General features: G+C 42.1%; 1 protein-coding gene across 4 annotated transcripts in view; it reads left to right on the forward strand.

Annotated features, from left to right (window-relative positions):
• Positions 1-21,885, forward strand: part of GTF2H3 (general transcription factor IIH subunit 3) — a 40,871-nt gene that overhangs the window by 17,450 nt on the left and 1,536 nt on the right. For 2 of the 4 annotated variants that reach the window (XM_037744255.1, XM_037744254.1), the window contains exons 2-8: positions 8,815-8,921; positions 11,803-11,969; positions 14,386-14,448; positions 15,605-15,634; positions 15,780-15,808; positions 17,855-17,929; positions 19,003-19,056. In XM_037744255.1, coding sequence (XP_037600183.1) covers positions 8,815-8,921; positions 11,803-11,969; positions 14,386-14,448; positions 15,605-15,634; positions 15,780-15,808; positions 17,855-17,929; positions 19,003-19,056 — 525 coding nt within the window. Of the gene's footprint in view, positions 1-339; positions 420-5,727; positions 6,184-8,814; positions 8,922-11,802; positions 11,970-14,385; positions 14,449-15,604; positions 15,635-15,779; positions 15,809-17,854; positions 17,930-19,002; positions 19,057-21,885 lie in introns of those variants that run through there. The other 2 variants (XM_017544402.2, XM_037744252.1) reach the window with 2 other exon arrangements.

Below are 21,885 nucleotides of genomic sequence, written 5' to 3' on the forward strand. Positions count from 1 at the left end.
AAAAAAAAAAAAAAAAGAGATACAGTGGTTCAGGAAGTAGGCAAGAGCTTGCTAAGGACCCAGAGTACTTTAAAACTTTCTACCTGTTTCCTTTCTCTTGCTGATTTTGTGCAAAGAGCAGGCATTCTCATTGCTCTTTTTTCAGGTTTAATCCTTATTTTAATAAAGTTTTCAAGCAGAAAAAAACTTTAACTGGGTCTTCTGTTAATCTCATAAGGTGATAAACATTTAAAGGCAGGCAGTGGTCCTCTTGATTTAATTTATGAATTGGGAATGTTAGCTTTGATTCATTTTTATAAAGCTAATATTTTAAATTTTATTTCTTGTTAATGTTTTCAGAAGATGAATTGAACCTTCTGGTTATTGTAGTTGATGCCAACCCAATTTGGTGGGGAAAGCAAGCATTAAAGGAATCTCAGGTAAGACTGCTCGAGGAGGCCTTTGGATAATTCTGGTTTAACTGAGCATATTGCTTTTTAAAAAGATGGCTTTGTTAAAGTATAATTTACATACTATAATATTCAGCTACTGTTCAATTTAGTGATTTTTTTTTAAGTCAATTTGCAAAGTTGTATAAGCAGCCCCACACTTCTGCTTTAGAATGTTTCTTTAACTGGATAACTCCTTCATGCCTGTTTGCAGTCAGTCGCTGCTTCTGTGTCCAAGCTGCAGGCAACCGCTCATCTGCCTTCTGTCTCTAAATTCTCTTTTCTGGACATTTCGTGTATTGATTCCATACAATATGTGGTCTTAAAAAATACTTTCTATTTTGAAATATTTTATTTTTAAATAATATAGACATAGGAAACCAGAAAAGGTACAGAGACCCATCACTCAAGTTCTTCCGGTGGTGACATCTTCCATAACTGTAGTACAGTATTGAAACCATCAGTGCAATCTACAGACCTAATCATATTGCAGGTTTTATATACGCTCACTGTGTGTGTGTGTGTCTGTGTGTGTGTGTGTTTGTGTGTGTGTGTGTCTATGTGTGTAGTTCTGTGCAGTTTTACCACATTCATCGATCTGTGTGTCCACCAGCTCCACCATCAGGATATGGAACTGTTGCTTTACTGCAAAGGAGCCCCTTCTGTAGTAGTTACAGAACCTTCCCAGTCCCCATCTCCAACCCCTAGTAAACACAAATATACTAATCGGGTCTCCATTTCTGTAATTTTATTTTGTCTATAGATCATACAGTAGGTAATCTTTGAGGATGACTGTTGTTTATCCAGCATAATGCCCTTGAGATCCATCCAAGTTGCTGCCATATCAATAATTTTTCCTTGTTTTGTCTTTTTTGAGACAGGAGTCTTGCTCTGTTGCCCAGGCTGGAGTGCAGTGGTGCCACCATAGCCCATTGCAGCCTGATTCCTGGGCTGAAGCAGTTCTCTGGCCTCAGCCTGCTGAGTAGCTGGTACTACAGGTGCACACCACCATGCCTGGCTAATTTTTGTGTTTTTAGAAGAAACAGGTTCTCACCATGTACCCAGGCTGGTCTTGATCTCTTGGCTTCAAGCAGGCCTCCTGAATAGTCCTGTAATCCCATCACTTTGGCCTCCCACAGTGTTGGGATTACAGGCGTGAGCCACCATGCCAGCCCAATACATAATTTTTAAGCATAGTCACCCTATTGTGCTATCAAACATTCAATTTATATATATATTTGTATTTATATATATATTATATATATATAAAATATATATATATAAATATATACATATATATATAATATATATGTATATATATATAATATATATATGTATATATACATATGTAGTATATATATATAATATATATATGTATATATATATATAATATATATGTGTATATATATATAATATATATGTGTATATATATATAATATATATGTGTATGTATATATATAATATATATATGTGTATATATATATATTATATATATATTTTTTTTCCTGTGACTGAGTCTTGCTCTGTTGCCTAGAGCTGGAGTGCAATGGCGCGATCTCGGCTCACTGCAATTTCCGCCTCCTGGGTTCAAGCAATTGTCATGCCTCAGCCTCCCGAGTAGCTGAGATTATAGGCATGTGTTACCATGCCTGGCTCATTTTTGCTTTTTTTAGTAGAGATGGGGTTTCACCATGTTAGCCAGGCTGGTCTCCTAACTCCTGACCTTGTGATCCACCCGCTGTGACCTCTCAAAGTGCTGGGATTACAGGCGTGAGCCACCGTGCCTGGCTGAATTTATTTCTTCTGTCTTACTGTACGTTTGTACCTGTAACCTACTTGTCTTTATCCTCTCCTGTTCCCTCCCCACTCATCCTTTCTAGTCTCTGTTATCTATCTTTCCAATTTCTACCCCATGTAATCATATTTTTTTAGCTCCCACTTATAAGTGAGAACATGAGGTATTTGTCTCTTTTTTCTTTTTCTTTTTCAGACGGAGTTTCGCTCTTGTTACCCAGGCTGGAGTGCAATGGCGCGATCTCGGCTCACCGCAACCTCCGCCTCCTGGGTTCAGGCAATTCTCCTGCCTCAGCGTCCTGAGTAGCTGGGATTACAGGCACGTGCCACCATGCCCAGCTGTTTTTTTGTATTTTTAGTAGAGACAGGGTTTCACCATGTTGACCAGGATGGTCTTGATCTCTTGACCTCATGATCCACCCGCCTCGGCCTCCCAAAGTGCTGGGATTACAGGTGTGAGCCACCGTGCCCGGCCTATTTTTTTATTTTTATTTTTTATTTTATTGACAAGGTGTTTGTCACCTGGGCTGGAGTACAGTGGCGTGATCATGTCTCACTGCAGCCTCAATCTCCTGTTCTCAAGAAATCCTCCTGCCTCAGCCTTCTGACTTGGGAAGATAGGCATGTACCACCATGCCCAGCATTTGTCATATTTTGAGTTAATTTTTGTTTGTTTGTTTGTTTTGTTTTTTTAGATGGAGTCTTGCTCTGTCACCCAGGCTGGTGTGCAGTGGTGTAGTCTCGGCTCACTGCACCTCTGCCTCCCAGTTTCAAATGATCCTCATGCCTTAGCCTCCCTAGTACTTGGGACTATAGGCACACGCCACCACGCCCAGCTAATTGTTTGTATTTTTAGTAGAGATGGGGGTTTTTGCCATGTTGGCCAGTCTCATCTTGAACTCCCGGCCTCATCTGATCTGCCCGCCTTGGCCTCCTAAAGTGTTGGGATTAGAGGAGTGAGCCACTGTACCTGGCTGATTCTTCATGATTGTTCATAATCTGGTCCCACTCTCTACCACACTTTCTTTGCCTGTCCTCACTCCCAAGCAACTCCTGATCTCTTTCTGTTACTATAGATTAGTTTGCATTTTCTAGATTTTTTTTTATGTAAACGGAATCAAACAGTATATAGTGGGGAGGTGTTTTGGCCTGTTTTTGTTTTTTTGGGGTGACAGAGTCTTGCTCTGTCACCCAGGCAGGAGTGCAGTGGCATGATCTTGGCTCACTGCAGCCTCCACCTCCAGGGTTCAAGTGATTCTTCTGTCTTAGCCTCCCAAGCAGCTGGAATTATAGGTGTGTGCCACCACACCTGGCTAATCTTTGTGTTTTTAGTAGGGATGGGGTTTTGCCATGTTAACTAGGCTGGTCTCAAACTCCTGACCTCAAGTGATCTGCCCACCTTGGCCTCCCATAGTGCTGGGATTACAGGTGTGAGCCACTGCTCCCAGCCAACTGAGCATAATTATTTTGAGATTTTTTTAATGTTATATGTATCCATAGTTCATTTATTTTTATTGCTAGTATTCCATTATATAGATATCCCACAATTTGTTTATCTCTTCTCTTGTTCATGGATATTTAGGTTGGTTCGAATTTTTGTCTATTACAGATAAAGGTGCTATGAACATTTGTATACCAGTCTTCTTATTTATTTATTTTTATTTATGTATCTATGTTTTGAGATGGAGTTTTGCTCTTGTTGCTCAGGCTGGAGTGCAATGACACGATCTCGGCTCACTGCAACCTCTGCCTCTCGGTTCAAGCGATTCTCCTACCTCAGCCTCCTGAGTAGCTGTGATTACAGGCACATGCCACCACGCCCAGCTAATTTTTTTGTATTTTTAGTGGAGATGCGATTTCATCATGTTGGCCAGGCTAGTCTCGAACTCCTGACCTCAGGTGATCCACCTGCCTCAGCCTCCCAAAGTGTAGGGATTATAGGCATGAGCCACCGTGCCCAGTCATATACCAGTCTTTTCATAGACATATATTTTTGTTTTTCTTGGGTGCCTATTTGGCAGTAGAATGGTGGGTCATATAGGTAGATGTGTAACTTTTTTAGAAACTTCCAGGCCAGGCATGGTGGCTCACACCTGTAATCCCAGCACTTCGGGAGGCTGAGATGGGCGGATCACGAGGTCAGGAGTTGGAGACCAGCCTGGCCAATATGGTGATACCCCATCTCTACGAAAAATACAAAAAAATTAGCCAGGTGTGGTAGCACGTGCCTGTAGTCCTAGCTACTCAGGAGGCAGAGGTTGTAGTGAGCTGAGATCATGCCACTGCACTCTAGCCTGGGTGACGAAGTGAGACCCTATCTCAAAAGAAGAAAGGCTTGTTTTATAGCCTAGCATAGGGGCTGACAAACTAGGGCCCGTGGGCCGGATCCGGCCTCTTATCTGTTCTTTTTATGACAGGTGAGCTGTCTTCCACTTTTCAATGGTTTAAAATAAATTCAGAAGAACAATATTTTTGTGACTTGAAAATTATATGAAATTCAAATTTCTGGAATTATAAATAAGCCTCACTCATAAATGTGTGTGTTTTCTGTTGCAGCTTTGCATTACAACAGCAGAGTTGAGTAGCAATAAAGATCGCAGGGCTCAGAAAGCCTAAAATATTTACTATCTGACCCTTCACAAAACTAGTTTACTGACGTCTGGCCAATTCTGTGTTCTGTTCTGGAGAATGTTGCATGTCTACTTGAAAAGAATATGCGTTCTCTGTTTCTAGTGAAGTGTTCTATAAATGTCTGTTAGTTCAGGTTGGTTGACAGTGTTCCTATAGTCCTAGCCACTTGGGGGGCTGAGGTGGGAGGATCACTGGAGCCCAGGAGGTTGAGTCTTCAGTGAGCCATGACCGTGCCACTGCCCACCAACCTGGGAGACAGAGCAAGACCCTGTCTCAAAAAAAAAAAATTATCAAGAATATTGAAATGAAGTATTGTTGAATTGTGTATTTCTTTGTTTGTTTGTTTGTTTTGTTTTTTGAGATGGAGTCTTGCTCTCTCACCCAGGCTGAAGTGTTGTGATCTCTGCTCACTGTAACCTCTGCTTCAGTTCTCCTGCTTCAGTCTCTCGTGTAGCTGGGGCTATATGCGCATACCACCACACCTGGCTAATTTTTCTATTTTTAGTAGAGACTGAGTTTTACCATATTGGCCAGACTGGTCTCGAACTCCTGACCTCAAGTGATCTGCCCACCTCGGCCTCCCAAAGTGCTGGGATTACAGGCATGAACCATTTATCTGGTCAGTTTTTCCCTGTTTTTGTTTTTTGTTTTTTAAATTGAGACTGAGTCTTGTTCTGTCACCCAGGCTGGAGTACAGTGGCACCATCTCGGCTCACTGCCATCTCAGCCTCCTGGTTCACGCAATCCTCCTCCCTAAGCCCCCAGATTACCTGGATTAGCAGCCATGTCCCACCATCCACGGTTATTTTTTTTTTTTTAGTAGAGACAGGGTTTTGCCACATTGTCCAGGCTGGTCTCTAATTCCTGACCTCAAGTGATTTGCCTGCCTTGGCTTCTCAAACTGCTGGGATTATAGGCATGAGCTGCTGTGTCCAGCCTTCAGTTATTTTCTTACTGGTTGCTGTATTCATTCAGTAGGGCTGCCAAAACAAAGTACCACAGATTTGGTGGTTTAAAACAATAGAACTGTGTTGTCTCTGTGGTGGAAGCTAGAAGTGGAGGTGCTTCCTCTGAAACCTTTACGGGAGGATCTTCCCTGCCTCTTCTGGCTTCTGGTGGTTGCTGCAGTCCCTGGTATTCCTTGGCTTGAAGATACCTCACTCCAGTCTCCGACTGTGTCGTCACATGGCTGTCTCCTCCCTGTGTGTCTCCATGTTCTCCTCTAAGAACATCAGTGTCCTTGGATTAGCGTGCTTCCTACCCCAGTATGACCTCTTCTCACTTGATTTTATTTGCAGTGATTCTGTTTCCAAATAACATCATGTCACAGGTACCAGAAGTTAGGACTTGAACATATCTTTTGCGGGGGCATAATTCAACCCACAACAGTGGGTCTAGGGATTACAGTATGTATCTTACTATTGTCTACTTTAGATTAATACTCTTTTAATTCCAATAAAATGTAGAGGCTTTGCTCTGACATAGATCCATTTCCACCCCTTCCCCGTGTTCTTATTGTCATAGATATTACACCTGTGTGTGTTACAAACCTCATAACACAGTGTTTATAGTTGTTACTTACATAGTTGCTTATGCCAATTATAAGCATTGTTTCTCTTGTTAACAAAAAACAAAAATATCACACAGTATTCATGTTAGAACTATACTCATTTTTCAGTTGAAACCATATTCATTTTTCAATTGGCTATGGATACAAGAATTCAGCAAAAATCAACATAGGCATTCTGTGAGAATCCATTGGCTGTATGGAATTTCCCCTAAAGGGTATTGTGCATTTCATAGCTATTTGTAAATTGTGTGCTACTTACTGTGCTACTGTTATATCAGTAACATCCGTATGTACTTGTGTACATGTCTGCGAGCTTTTGGGGAGCGGCTAGTTGAACATCTTCCAGCATGTCGCTGCATGCTGCCTTGTTACTCTCCAGAAAGCCTGAGTTTGCACTTACCATCGGTTATGAGAATTCCTTTTTTCTTGTACCAACACAAGATTGTTCATTCTCCTTATTTCATCTTTTGTCAATATGAGGTGCAAAAAACAATGTAATTTCAATTTACTTTTAGTGTATTTCATGGCCATTTAGATTTCTCTTGGGACATCACCCAGTTTTTTCTTTTGATATTCATGGTGTGTGGTTTTTTTAAAATTAGTGATTTATGGACACTCTGTGTATTAAAAGATTAACCCATTACTTGTCATGTGTTATAACTATTTTTTTTCCCAGTTTGTAACTTGTCTTCTTTCACTTTTATTTATATTGTCACTTTTTGCCAAAGTTGTTTTTCCAGTAGGGTGAAATTTACCAGTGGTTTTTTTTTTTTTTTTGAGATGGAATCTTACTCTGTCACCCAGGCTGCAGTGCAGTGGCATGATCTCAGCTCACTGCAGCCTCTACCTCCCGGGCTCAAGCAGTCCTCCTGCCTGAGCATCCCGAGTAGCTGGGACTACAGGCACGTGCCACCACACCCTACTAATTTTTGTATTTTAAGTAGAGACGGGGTTTTGCCATGTTAGCCAGGCTGGTCTCCAACTCTTGACCTCAGGTGACCTGCCTGCCTTGGCTTCCCAAAGTGTTGGGATTACAGGCGTGAGCCACCATGCCCGGCCACCAGTGTTTTGTCTTCTACCTGAAGTATTTCTTTAAGAGAAACAGGCCTTATTCCAGGGTTATGAAAATAACTACTTATGAAGACCGTGCCTTAAAGATAATTTCTTTGTTACTAGAGAAGTTTCTCTGAACATACAGAGCACCAAAAAAAAAAAAATACTGACATATTTCTTAATATTAGTTCTTGTGGGAAGGTGAGCTCAATGAAAGAAGGGATGTCCTTTATTTGTTTTTTCAAACTTTAAAAGTTTTTAATTCATTTACCCGCTAAGTATACTGAGCAACCACTATATTGTTCACTAAGTATATGCCAGACATATAGTAGTGGCTCAGTATACTTAGTGAACAAACGAATTAAAAGCTTAAAAATCTTCAGTTTTATCAGTATGTATTAATTATCTACTCCACATATAGTAATAGTTTGCTGGAAATTTTATCACAGAAGATGTGTGACATGTTTGTTATTCCTTAAATGTTACGCTGCAAATATTTGTGGAATATTGTGCTGATGTAGAAATGATTTCATATAAGTAAAATTAGAAAACTATAGTTTTCAAGTGTTTTTCTTTGTGGTTTTGGAGCTCCTGAGCAAATTTTTTTTTTTTTTTTTGAGACGGAGTTTTGCTCTCGTTACCCAGGCTGGAGTGCAGTGGCGTGATCTCGGCTCACCGCAGCCTCCGCCTCCTGGGTTCAGGCAATTCTCCTGCCTTAGCCTCCTGAGTAGCTGGTATTACAGGCATGCACCACCATGCCCAGCTAATTTTTGTATTTTTAGTAGAGACGGGGTTTCACCATGTTGACCAGGATGGTCTCGATCTCTTGACCTCGTGATCCACCCGCCTCGGCCTCCCAAAGTGCTGGGATTACAGGCATGAGCCACCGCGCCCAGCCCCTGAGCAAATTTTTAACAGTGAATACTTGTCTAAAATTTAAATGAAGTCTTTTTTTTTTTTTTTTTTAAATACCAGGTCTTGTTCTGGTGCCCTAGCTGCAGTACAGTACTACAGTCTTGGCTCATTGCAGCCTGGATCTCCAGGGCTCAAGCAATCCTCCTACCTCAGCCTCCAGAGCAGCTGGGACTACAGGTGCACACCACCATGCCGAGCTAGTTTTGTTTATTTTTTATAGAGCTAAGGTTTCATTATGTTGCCCAGGATGGTCTCCAACTCCTGGACTCTAGCAATCCTCCCACCTTGGCCTTCCAGAGTGCTGGATTACAGGCTTGAGCCACTGCACCCAGCCTAAACGAAATCTTAATTATGTCAAGACCTGACATAGTTATTTGGATAGCTAATTTGTTTTTCTAATATCTTTTTTTTTTTTTTTAACAGTTTACTTTATCCAAATGCATGGATGCTGTGATGGTACTGGGAAATTCTCATTTATTCATGAATCGTTCCAACAAACTTGCTGTGATAGCAAGTCACATTCAAGAAAGGTATGACCATTGTGATTGCTTTTCCTCTTCAGTGCTTAACATTTATGAGCTTTTTGTGCCAGTTGACATGTATTGTTCCTACTCTCCTGCAGAAGAAAATGTCTTCTGTACCAGTGAATGGCCACAGCACCAAGAGCCGGTACATGTACATTGCGATATCCATGAATTTTGCAAGCCTCATTATTGGTAGATAGTATGTAGTATGACCCATGTAATTTGCACAGATTTTTTTTTTTTTTTTTTTTGAGACAGTATTGCTCTGTCACCAGGCTGGAGTGCAATGGTGCAGTCTTGGCTCACTGCAACCTCTGCCTCCCGGGTTCAAGCAGTTCTGCCTCAGCCTTTCAAGTAGCTGGGATTACAGGCATGTGCCACCACACCCAGCTAATTTTTTGTGTTTTTAGTAGAGACAGGGTTTCACCATGTTGACCAGGATGGTCTCGATCTCCTGACCTCGTGATCTCCCCGCCTCAGCCTCCCAAAGTGCTGGGATTACAGGCATGAGCTATTGCGCCCAGCCTGCACAGATTGAACTATATTATTTAGGCAAAGAGAGAGAAAGCTATCAAATTGGGCAGCTACTTTCCCTCACCTGCCTTCTCATTTTGTGTCTGCCCCAGAGTGCAAGTAAAATGGGGATGTGATTCTGTTTCCCTTTGGTTCTGCATAGCTCTCAGGGTGTGACTGTTTCCCTGTTCTATGAGTGGATCTGGTGCTTAGAAATAAGGATTTTTCTTATAACACTGGCTTCTAAACCCAAGCCAACTACTCGCATCTGGTGCTTGGCAGAAGAAACAGTGGTGGTTTCTAACACTGGTGTGAAACTGGCTGTGTTAGACCCACTGCAAGATGGTGCGTAGCCTGCAGCTGATATGTAAATGTGGCCACAGATACAGCAAAAGTTTTGTGAATAATTTGAACCGTACTTATTTCTCACATGATGCACTGACAGAGAGTTAAATGTGCATGTAAGACACAGCTTTTCTATGTCTTTTTTGTTTTCTTTTTTTTTTTTTGAGACAGGGTCTTGCTTTGTCACCTAGACTGGAGTGCACTGGCACGGTCATGGGTCACTGCAGCCTCTGACCTTCTGGGCATAAGTGATCCTCTTGCCTCAGCCTCCCAAGTAGCTGGGACGACAGGTGTGCACCACCACACTCAGATAATTTTTGTATTTTTTGTAGAGATGGGGGTCTCACTGTGTTGCCCAGGCTGGTCTTGCCCTCCTGGGCTCAGGCACTCCTTTCACGTCAGCCTCCCCAAGTGCTTGGATTACAGGGATATGCCACCACGCCCGGCTCTTCCGTGTCTTAATCACCACATGACAGTAGAAGTGACTTGCTTACCAACATATTTCCTATGGCTAGCTCTCAGGCATATAGCTAGCTTTCAGGTTTTCTTGGTTCTTAGGGCTGCCTGCTTCCTCTGGTGGGGTGAAAGAGCCCCTGGGCCACCAAACACATACTCTCATTTCCATCCTTACTACTTTTTTTTTCTCAGAATTAGTTGAAAAGATGATGCTAGTTTGGTCAAAATACCAATAAAAACTATACCAGGCAAAGTTTTTTTTGTTTTTTGTTGTTTTTGAAATCAAAAATGTTCTCTACCTGATTATCTTTTTTTTTTTTTTTTTTTTGAGACAGAGTCTCACTCTGTCACCAGGTTGGAGTGCAGTGGAGTAGGACGGGGTTTCACCATGCCGGCCAGGGTGGTCTTAATCTCTTGACCTCATTATCTACCCGCCTTGGCCTCCCAAAGCGCTGGGATTACAGGTGTGAGCCACTGCACCCAACCCTGATTATCTTAAAAGTCACAAGGCTCACGCCTGTAATCCCAGCCCTTCAGGAGGCTCAGGTGGGCAGATCACTTGAGGTCAGGAGTTTGAGACAGCCATTCATAGCAGCCAACATAGTGAAAACATGTCTCTACTAAAAATACAAAAAATTAGCTGGGCGTGGTGGTACATGCCTGTAATTCCAGCTACTCAGGAGGCATGAGAATCACTTGAGCCCAGGAGGTAGAGGTTGCAGCGAGCTGAGGTCGCACCACTGCACTCTGGTCTGGGCAACAAGAGAGAGTGTGTTTCTCAAAAAATAAAAAAAAGGGGGGGCTGGGCACAGTGCCTCAAAACGCCTGTAATCCCAGCACTTTGGGAAGCCAAGGCGGACAGATCATTTGAGGTCAAGAGTTCAAAACCAGCCTGGCCAACATGGTGAAACCCCATCTCTACAAAAAATTTAGCCAGGCATGGTGGCGGGTGCCTGTAATCCCAGCTACTCAGGAGGCTGAAGCAGGAGAATCGCATGAACCTGGGAGGCAGAGGTTACAGCAAACTGAAGTCATGCCACTGCACTCCAGGCTGGGTGACAGAGCCAGTCTCCGTCTCAAAAAAAAAAAAAAAGAAAGTCATGAATCAGTAGGAGAATCTTTTCAGGGACCTTTGGACCAGATTTTTGTTACTGGGATAGATGTGTACCTTAAATAAACTGGTAGTGAGTGAGAATTTGGTGTGAACCTGTTGTGTTTGTCATTTGAGAAAGGAAGCATGGGCACCCGTTGGCAGCATTTTGGAGATTACAACCCAATGCCCTCTTTATTTCCCCACACTTTTCAGAAAACACTGAACCAGTAAAATATTCTGTGGTGATAGACAAATGTTTGCCAATTTGCCTATTTTATGTATTTTTTCTTTGTTTTTATACGCTTTTTCTTTTTGAATTTTATCTTACACATTTTTAAACAATGAAATTTACTGTGGAATCTTGTGAGTCCCAGATTGTCATGATTTTGTTTGTTGTCTCTGCTGAATTTCATTCTGATCATGAGTGAGCATGGGCAGTGAGTCCTGGCGTAACCAGGTTTTTCCCCCCTGCTGTTTCAGCCGGTTCTTATATCCTGGAAAGAATGGCAGACTTGGAGACTTCTTCGGAGACCCTGGCAACCCTCCTCCTGAATTTAATCCCTCTGGGAGTAAAGATGGAAAATACGAACTTTTAACCTCAGCAAATGAAGTTATTGCTGAAGAGATTAAAGATCTAATGACCAAAAGTAACAGCTTTTTAAAATTGTTATTTTGCAAGCAGAGTTGGTTTTGGAGGCCTTTAGGCTTTAAGTTCAAAGGTGTGAGGTTCTTTATACTGTATACCTGCACGTTGTCTCTTTTGAAAAATCATTTTCATCAAAGTCGGTGCATTATTTGACAAGCCTCTACGGCATTTGACCGTGACCTGTTTTTCCTCTTTTCTTGAAACATTATTTCATAGTCTCTATTTTTGGCTTTTCCCTCATCTTGTCTCTTAAAATATGTTTTTAATTCCGCGCATGATTTTCATGTTTTCTCCCTCTGTATGTTCTCATCCACTTTTGCCTTTAATTATCTTTCATATGTGGACACTTTCCAATTTTGTCTCTAACCCAGACTTTCTTTCAAGCTCAAATGCCTTCTTTTCAGCGTCCCACAGTCTCTTGACGTGGCCCAGGCTAGTCTCATTATCTTTGTTCTCAATCACACGATTTCCATTCCCTATTTCTGTCTGCTCCCATCTACCTAGTTTTCTAAACCTAAAGCTTTCATTTTTGACTCCTGGTAACTAACATAATAATCAGCTACATAATCCTAGTTGGTTAGCCTCAGAAGCGTCTCCAGAATCCCACTCCTTATTGTCATCTTTTTATTTTTGATTTAAAAAAATGGTTTTTAATAGAGATGGGGTCTTGCTATGTTACCCAGGCTGGTCTTGAGCTCCTGGGCTCAAGTTATCCTCCTGCCTTCACCTCCCAAAGTGCTGGGATTACAGTCAAGAGCCATCGCACCCAGCCCCCATCCCTTATTGTCATCACGATCAGCCTTGACACTGTTGACATTTTGGGCTGGTTAATCCTTTGTTGTGGCAGCTGTCCTGTGCATTGTAGGATGTTTAGCAGCACTTCTGGCCTTGGACCATTAGACGTCATAATACCCCCTAGTTGTGAGAACCAGCTATCTTCAGACATTGCCCAATGTCCCCTGTAGAGCACATTCACCCCACGTTTAGAGCCACTGCTCTAGATGACTGTTAGAGCTTCTAACTGGGTTTCTGACTCCTGTCTCCGCAGTCAAGTCTTTCCACTCAGCCTCTAGAGTTATCATCTTAAAAATCAAGGCCTCGGCTCCTGGGCTTACAGGCCTTTCCTGGCTCCCTGTTGCCTTCAGGTAGTGGTTTTCAAACTTTAGCTTGAATCAGAATCACCTGAGGGGAAAACACGGTTCTAGAGAGACAGAAAGTAGGTTAGTGGTTGCCCAGGGCTGGGCAGGGACAGGGGAGTGATTGCAAATGGGCCCAAGTGATCTTTTGGGGTCATAGAAACTTCTAAAATTGGAGTGTGATGATGGTTGCATAATTGTAAATTTACTAAAAATGAATCGTATACCTAAAAGTACTTTTAGACCAGAATTTTATGGTTTGTAAATTATAAACCTGTTAAGACAGTGTCAGGCCTTACTCACAGTTTCTGATTCACTGGGTCTAGGGAGATCCCAAGAATTTGTATTTCTAGTACAGTCCCAGGTGATGCCCTATAGCTGGTTCCGAATCTCACTTTGAAAGTCACTGGCCTCCAGGATTAAGTCTCAGCTCAGCCTCACAGTATAGTGTTCAAGACCTTTTGTGGTGACCTCACGCATGGGGTGTCCGTTCTCCGGGACCAACTCTAGGCTGATTGGCATGGAGTGTCAATCGGGGCTCCTTGCCCTCTTGAACTGCAGTTTTAGGATTTTGATTTCTTGAGTGACTTTTTTCACCGGAGTCACCAAACAAGTGGCAAAATCCTCCCAGCTTCTCATGGCAAGAGGAAAGAGTTTCTCCAGTCTTCCCTGCACTGGCTGAGCGCAGTGATGGGAAGGAGGGGATGGTGGGAGATGGAGGGCAGGCGCCTCAGAGCTTGGTGCCCTGTCCAGGGTGCTAGAGTTATGCACATTTTGTACCAGGTAGACCAGGAATAAACTAGAACCTTTCCAAGTAAAAACAGGATCTTTTTTGTGTTTGTGTGGTAAATACAAGTAACAAAATTTGCTATTTTACCGATTTTTAGAATTTTTAATGTAAAATTTACATACCATAAAATTTAGCATTTTAATAATATTTAAATGTACAGTTCAGTAATGTTGAGTATATTTGCCTTGTTTTGCAACCGTCGCCACCTTCCATAGTCAGTACTTCCTCATCTTTACAAACTGAAATTCTGTACCTATTAAACACTAACTCCCTGTTCCCCCTGCCCCCCCACTGGCCCCTGAACAAACACCAGGATGTTTTAAATTGAGAAAAGGTTAAAAAGCTGCTTGGTTAACCATTACCAAGAACACATTGCTATGTGTTTGAAAAATGTCTTGTTTGATTTTATTCATGAAGAATGCTTTGGTTTGAAAGTGTGCTTAGTTCAAGTACTTAAATATTCCCTTTTAAATGTTTTCTGTTATTCACAGGTGACATAAAGGGTCAACATACAGAAACTCTGCTGGCAGGATCCCTGGCCAAAGCCCTTTGCTGTATCCTCAGCGTCTGAATCATTTAAAACATGTCTTCTGTAATAAACAAATCTGAACTTGTGACATTTGTTAGGACCTTGGGTGCCCATTAATGGGAGGTGTGAGTACCCTGAAGTGGAGGGTAACTTTAAAAAAAAAAAGTTTATATTGGCTTTGAAATTTTTTTTTTTCTTGAGACAGAGTCTCACTCTGTCACCCAAGTTGGAATTTAGTAGCACAATGTTGGCTCACTGCTTACCTTTGCCTCCTGGATTCAAGCAATTCTCTTGCCTCAGCCTCCTGAGTAGCTGAGACAGGCACCCGCCACCATGCCCAGCTAATTTTTTTTGTATTTTTGTAGAGATGTAGTTTCACCAAGTTGGCCAGGCTGGTCTCAAACTCCTGACCTCAAGTGATCTGCCCACCTCAGCCTCTCAAAGTGCTGGGATTACAGGTGTGAGCCCCCATGCGCAGCCAGCTTTGAAATGTTTTTTAAGACAAGCGGTAAAAACGAAGTGGGAAGAGTGAGAAAACTCCAACTTCTCCATTGTGTCTTTCTGCTTGCAGGGAGCGCTGCTTCAGGCTGCTTTCTTCTTTCGTATTTTGATAAATTAGAACTTTTAAAACATTTTCATCTTCTTGACTTGGGAACAGTGTTTGATTTTTAAAAGCTGCTTAGGAGCCCTAAAGCTTAGTAAATGTGTGGCCACTTCTCCATTGGTGAACAGATTGTTTTCCACGTAGCATAGGGCAAAACCTTTCCATTTTATCTGTGTGACGTTTTCTCAGTCTTATGGCATTAATTTTTGGGGGAAGGGCAATATTGAGTGATTCCTTTGTCTTAGAGTTTGTTGTGGGTTGCCTGAACATCATTGTGAATCAGTACTTGTCCCAGGACTCAAATTTAGGACACGGTAGATAATAATAGGGTAGTCAAGTGTTGGTAATTTTAATTTTCTGAGACAAAGATTATATTTTGGTCAGATGACAAAGCCCAGTTGACTGCAGAGTTAGTAACTGAAACCCTCAATTGTTCTCGCGTTGGTAAGTGGAGCATTTCCTTTCTTAGCTAGGTAGATGCTGGGTGTATTTAAAATTGGAGGTTATTTTTCTTTTTACCATAAATATGTATGAAGTACAATAATATTTTTGTATTCCTTAATGTTAAAAAATTAAGACATTCATAGAATGAACAAGGAAATTAAAGGTAAGAGCCTGCATTTTACTATGAGAACCGTAATCCTACTTATTTTACTAGTATGTCTTTGCTGGACTGTTTAAAAATTGATTAGGAAGCCATATATATTTAGTAAGGTTTAGTTAAATTTTATTCTGCTTTTTTCTCCTTATAGATAATCAGGAAATGAAATCAAGGATATTGGTAAGATTAAAAAAATCATTACTTTGTTTATATGACAACTATAGACAATTAGAAAACAAAATGGAGGCCAGGCGTGGTGGCTCACACCTGTAATCACAGCACTTTGGAAGGTGGAGGCAGATGGAGCCTGGCTAACATGAGGAAAACTCATCTCTACTCAAAATACAAAATTAGCTAGGCGTGGTGGTGCACGCCTGTAATCTCAGCTACTCAGGAGGCTGAGGCAGGAGAATACCTTGAACTTGGGAGGCGGAGGACGTGCTAGAATAAAATAATCTTGGTAATTTGGGAAGGTGAATGCCTTGCTAAGCACGATGTGAAACTCAAAGCTTAAAATCTTGAAAATATGAAACTCCCAAAACAAGGATGAAGGAAAAAGTTTCAGGAAAAGTATTTCCAGCAGAGCTACCTGACAGAAAATTAATCCAATATTTCCAAAATAAAAGCAGCTCTTACAAATTAATTGTTAGAAGTCAAGCTTTAGAAAAACAGGCAGAAAACAAGCAGTCTGCAAAAGAAGAAATGCAAATGGTTAGTTTAGCATTTGACAGTATGTTCAGTCTTACTAGTAAGCAAAAGCACGTCAGATAATGAGATTTTCATTGTTGCTCAGCACAAATGAAAAAACTGGCGGTTCCCAAGGTTGATGGTGAAGTTGGGGATTGATTATTCTCATGCATTGCTGATAGGAGGATAAATTGGTAAAAGCTTTTCTGGAGTGCATTTTGGTAATCTGTATCAAAATTAAATGTTCATATACTTTAGTAGTCAATCACTGCTTATTTTCTGGAAGTATTAGAGAGTTGTGCAGAGGGTCTATGAGGGTGTCATCAGAGCATTGTTTAAAGTGGAGAATTGGAAACTGCCTAAATAGTGGATATTTATGAAGTCAGCAAGAAGCATAGTATATATTCTGATTCATCAACATGAAAATATTTTTTCCCACATACATTGTGGACTGGAAAAGCAAGTTGCAGAATCCTAGGTAATCATCCCGACACCTGCATGTGTGTTTGGAGTGTGTGCATTTTGGGTGTGTGTATGTGGATCTTGGATGTATGTGTGTTTTGGGTGTGTTTGTGTGTTTTGGGTGTGTGTATTTTGGGTTTATGTGTGTTTTATGTGTGTATTTGGGGTGTGTATATTTTGGGGTGTATGTATTTTGTGTGGTGTGTGTGTATTTTAGATGTGTGTGTGGGATGTGTTTTTTTGGGGGTATATTTTGGGTGTGGGGTACGTGTGTTTTGGGTATATGTGTATTTGTGTGTGTATGTATTTTGGATGTGTATTTTTGGGGGTGTGCTTATTTTGGGATGTGTATACTTTTGGGTGTGTATCTTTTCAGGGTGTATTTTGGGTGTGTGTGCCTGTATTTTGGGTATGTGTATGTGTGTGCATTTTGTGTATGTGTATGTTTTGGTTGTGTATGTATTTAGGGTGTGTGTATTTTGGGTGTGGATGTATTTTGGGTGTGGGTGTGTTTTGGGTGTACGTGCACATGTGTATTTTGGGCATGTGTGTGCTTTGGGTGTATGCATGTGTGTGTTTTTTGGGTGTGCGTGTTTTGAGTGTGCATGTGTATATTTTGAGTATTTTGGGTGTGTGTGTTTGGGGTGTATTTTGAGTGTGTGTGTTTTGGGTGTGTATATTTTGAGTGTGTATTTTGGGGGGGTGTTTGTTTTGGGTGTATGTGCATGTGTGTGTATTTTGTGTATGTGTTTTGGGTGTGTATATTTTGTGTGTGCATATGTGTATTTTGGGCATACGTACATGTGTGTGTATTGTGTGTGTGTGTGTGTTATATATACCTACCTACATAGGTGCTCTCGAGAATGAGTTCATCAAACCCTTACATGGACTGTCGCTGGGTGGTAGGATTTGGGGGGAAATGTCACTGTCATCTTTATCCTTTAGATATCATTTAATAATGATAAATGGGAAGACAGACTGGAATAATGTTGGTTATGGTTCACAGTATATTGTGTGACACTGGTGTGAGAGAACTAGGATGTGCCTGAACGGAATTAACATGGCTGTGATTTTTAGGTGATTAAGGCTGCAGAAGACAGTGCGTTGCAGTATATGAACTTCATGAATGTCATCTTCGCAGCACAGAAACAGGTGAACCGAGAGCCTACCTTTTAAAGTATTTGTTTCATAAAGAAGGAGTCAGTTTCACTTTTTGAATGCTCTACTCTGAGATAATTCTGATTAAATAGCCTTATGAATGGGCTAGGAATCCAGAATCTGTATTGTGTTGTAGTCTTTTCTCTATTTTGGGTCCTGGACCACTTGAGAATCTGATGCATTCCCAAAACAACGTGCACTCAACCACGGTTTTGCATAGAGTTTATGGTATTCAGGTCACCCGTTAGCCCATCCTTGGACCCCATGCCAAGAATATCTGGTTTGACAGTTTGCTGTATAAACCTTGCCTCAATTTCTTTATCATTTTGCTGTGGTGAGGTCTATCAAGATTCAGTATTTGGGCCGGGTGCAGTAGCTCACACCTATAATCCCAGCACTTTGGGAGGCTGAGGCGGGTGGATCATGAGGTCAAGAGATCGAGACCATCCTGGTCAACATGGTGAAACCCCGTCTCTACGAAAAACACAAAAATTAGCTGGGCATGGTGGCGCACACCTGGAGTCCCAACTACTCGGGGGGCTGAGGCAGGAGAATTGCTTGAACCCAGGAGATGGAGGTTGCGGTGAGCCGAGATCGCGCCATTGCACTCCAGCCTGGGTAACAAGAGCGAAACTCCGTCTCAAAAAAAAAAGATTCAATATTTTTACTTTGCAAAGAACTGACACGTTCAGATGAAGTATAATACATTTTCTTCTTTGATATATTTATAAAGAAAGAATACCTTCTTAAAACTTTAATTTTCATGTGAAATGCTGCTGTAGCTTTGCATAATGTTCTCTATTGTGGAGTGGCAGCATGATGTAGAGGAGAAAGCATGAATTTTGGAGATAGGCCGAGTGGGGTGACAGCTTTGCCACCTGTTGGCTCTGTGACCACAGCCCAGCCATGTCCTGGGTGCTTCAGCTGCCAAATGCAAATGAAATATCTGTCATGATGTGTATTGAGCAAGCTATTTTAAGCATAGAGTATGGCGTGTAGTATGTTCTCAGGGTAGGGTAGTCATTATTGTTATTATTCCTGTAATATCTTTAAAATGTTTCTTTCAGAATATTTTGATTGATGCCTGTGTTTTAGACTCCGATTCAGGGCTCCTCCAACAGGTATGTTTTAAAACCATGCTTTGTGTGGCTGGTTATGAAAATTAGTGATTTTATATTGATTACAATTCAAAATGAAAATGCTTTGGGTATATTGGGTTAAATAAAACATGTTATTGAACCTAATTTTTTTTTTTTTTTTGAGGCGGAGTCTTGCTCTGTCACCCAGGCTGGAGTGCAGTGGCATGGTCTTGGCTCACCGCAACCTCTGCCTCCCGGGTTCAAGCGTTTCTCCTGCCTCAGCCTCCCGAGTAGCTGGGATTATAGGCGCCCACCACTGCGCCTGGCTAATTTTTGTATTTTTAGTAGAGACAGGGTTTCACCATGTTGGCCAGGCTGGTCTCGAACTCCTGAACTCGTGATCTGCCCACCTTGGCCTTCCAAAGTGCTGGGATTACAGGCGTGAGCCACCATGCCTGGCCTGAACCTAATTTTATGTATTTATTTCCCCCTTTCTTAGGGAGCTACTAGAAAATTTTAAATTACATATTGCTTGCATTATATTTCTGTTGGACAGCACTATCAGATGTTGCTTTTTCCTTTGAGACAGAGTCTCCCTTTGTCACCCAGGCTGGAGTGCAGTGGCGGGATCAGGGCTCACTGCAAACTCCCCCCCCCCCGGGTTTTAGCAGTTCTCTGCTACAGCTTCCTGAGTAGCTGGGATTACAGGTGCCTGCCACCACACCCGGCTAATTTTTGTATTTTTAGTAGAGACAAGGTGTCACCATCTTGGCCAGGCTGATCTTGAACTCCTAACCTTGTGATTCACCCACCTCTGCCTCCCAAAGTGCTGGGATTACAGGCATGAGCCACTGTGCTACCTGCTGAGGCTCCTGGGAACCTTTTGCCCTGCATCTTTCACACTCTCCCTCTCCCGTCCAGCCCCACCTGCCTCCTTGCTACTGCCTGAAACAGGCCTGCTTCAGCCAGAGGGTCACTGCGCCAGGTGTTCTCTCTGCTCGCAAAGCCAGATGTTGCTTTTTAATGAAAAAGACAAAAACTGAATTTTACTTTAACTTGAAAGGGAAACAAAACCCTAACCCTAAAGTAAGTCTGAAGAAATTACCAAGCTTATGTTAGATGTTTTTTGGCCACAAATGTTGTTTCCTAAAGGATCAGTTACAAGCGCAAAACTGTGACAAACCCTGAATTTAGGTTACTGCTACAGATGAAGGATGAGGAGAGCAAGGTCCAGTCAGAAATTCATAGGCTTCAAAGGTTCTGAGATTGTACTGTTTCTTCAGCTGATCGTAGGTATACAGATATGATGTTTATTTTATTATTTAAACCATACTTGGCCAAGCGCGTTGTCTCACACCTATAATCCCAGCACTTTGGGAGACTGAGGAGGGCAAATCACCTGAGGTCGGGAGTTTGAGACCAGCCTGACCAACATGGAGAAACCCATCTCTACTAAAAATAGAAAAATTAGCCAAGCGTGGTGGCGCATGCCTGTAATCCCAGCTACTCGGGAGGCTGAGGCAGGAGAATCACTTGAATCACCTGGGAGCCAAGATGGTGCCATTACATTCCAGTCTGGGCAACAAGAGCGAAACTTCATCTCAAAAAAAAAACCACACACACCATAGTTGCACATTATGTATATAGATTCTTGTATGTATTATGTTTCAGTAGTAAAAATTCAAAAAGTTTGAATTCATGTGTTAGCAACACATTTCAGTCTACACATTATCTGTAACTCCAAGACGATCTTGCCTCTGCCATGACTTCAAATGCCAGCTCTACCTCCCCGGCCCTCACGTTCATTCTCTAGTCCAGTCCCAGACTCTCCTGAGTTCCAGACTTGCAGAATCCGCCCTGTCCGTAGTACCTGCTCTTGGACATCTGGCAGGCATCTTCCACGTCATGTGTCCAAAGCAGAGAGCTCTTGGTTTGTCCTCTCAGCCTCTTCCTGCCCCATCTTCCTAAGTGGCAATGCAGCTCACTCAGCAGTTCAAGCAAAAACCCAACTCTTCCTGTCTCTTCTCTTCCCTCCTTTCATATCCATGAGCAAATCCTGTTGATTCTGTCTTTAAAAATATATCCTGGCTGAGCTCAGTGGCTCATGCCTATAATCTAACAGCAAAAACTGCAATTACTTTTGCACCAACCTAATATAAATTCGAACATGGTGCTCACTTGCTTGAAACCCTCCCATGGCCTGTCATCACATGTCAACTAAAACCCAGAATCAGGGACTGCCAGGGCCTTTAAGATGCTGCCTGCTGAGGCTCATGGGAACCTTTTGCCCGAATCTTTCACACTCTCCCTCTCCCATCTGGCCCCACCTGTGTCCTTGCTACTGCTTGAAACAGGCCTGCTTCCGCCAGAGGGTCCCTGCTTTAGCTGTTCATTCTGCTCACAAGCTCTTCCCTCAGGTGTTTGCATGGCCTACTCCCTGCCTGCCTTCAGGTCTCTACTTCTGTGCCACCTCCTCAGAGAAGCCTTCCCTGACCACCAGTGTCAGTGTTACTCCCTCTCCCCTTACCCTGCTTTATTTTTCTTCATAGAAGTGGTCATAACCTATAACATTATTTTTGCATTTACTTAACTGATTTACTCTCTGTCTTCTCCACTAGAACGTTAACTTCACGAGGATGGACACTGTGTAGTGCTGTAACCCCGCACGGTGCTCTAAAATAGTTGTTAAATGTGTAAATGAATCTAATAGACCAGCTGAACCAGGACTGTACTATCAGAGGACCCTCAATCCTAGAATCAGAGCTAGAAAACCCTAAGCCAAGATCCAAGTGTAAAACCCTAACCCAGAGCAGCCGAGATTGCCTCCCTGCACTCCAGCCTGGGTAACAGAGCTAGACTCTGTCTCAAAAA

This window comes from Cebus imitator, unplaced genomic scaffold (assembly GCF_001604975.1).
Source record: "Cebus imitator isolate Cc_AM_T3 unplaced genomic scaffold, Cebus_imitator-1.0 Scaffold169, whole genome shotgun sequence".
Classification (NCBI taxonomy): Eukaryota; Metazoa; Chordata; class Mammalia; order Primates; family Cebidae; genus Cebus; species Cebus imitator.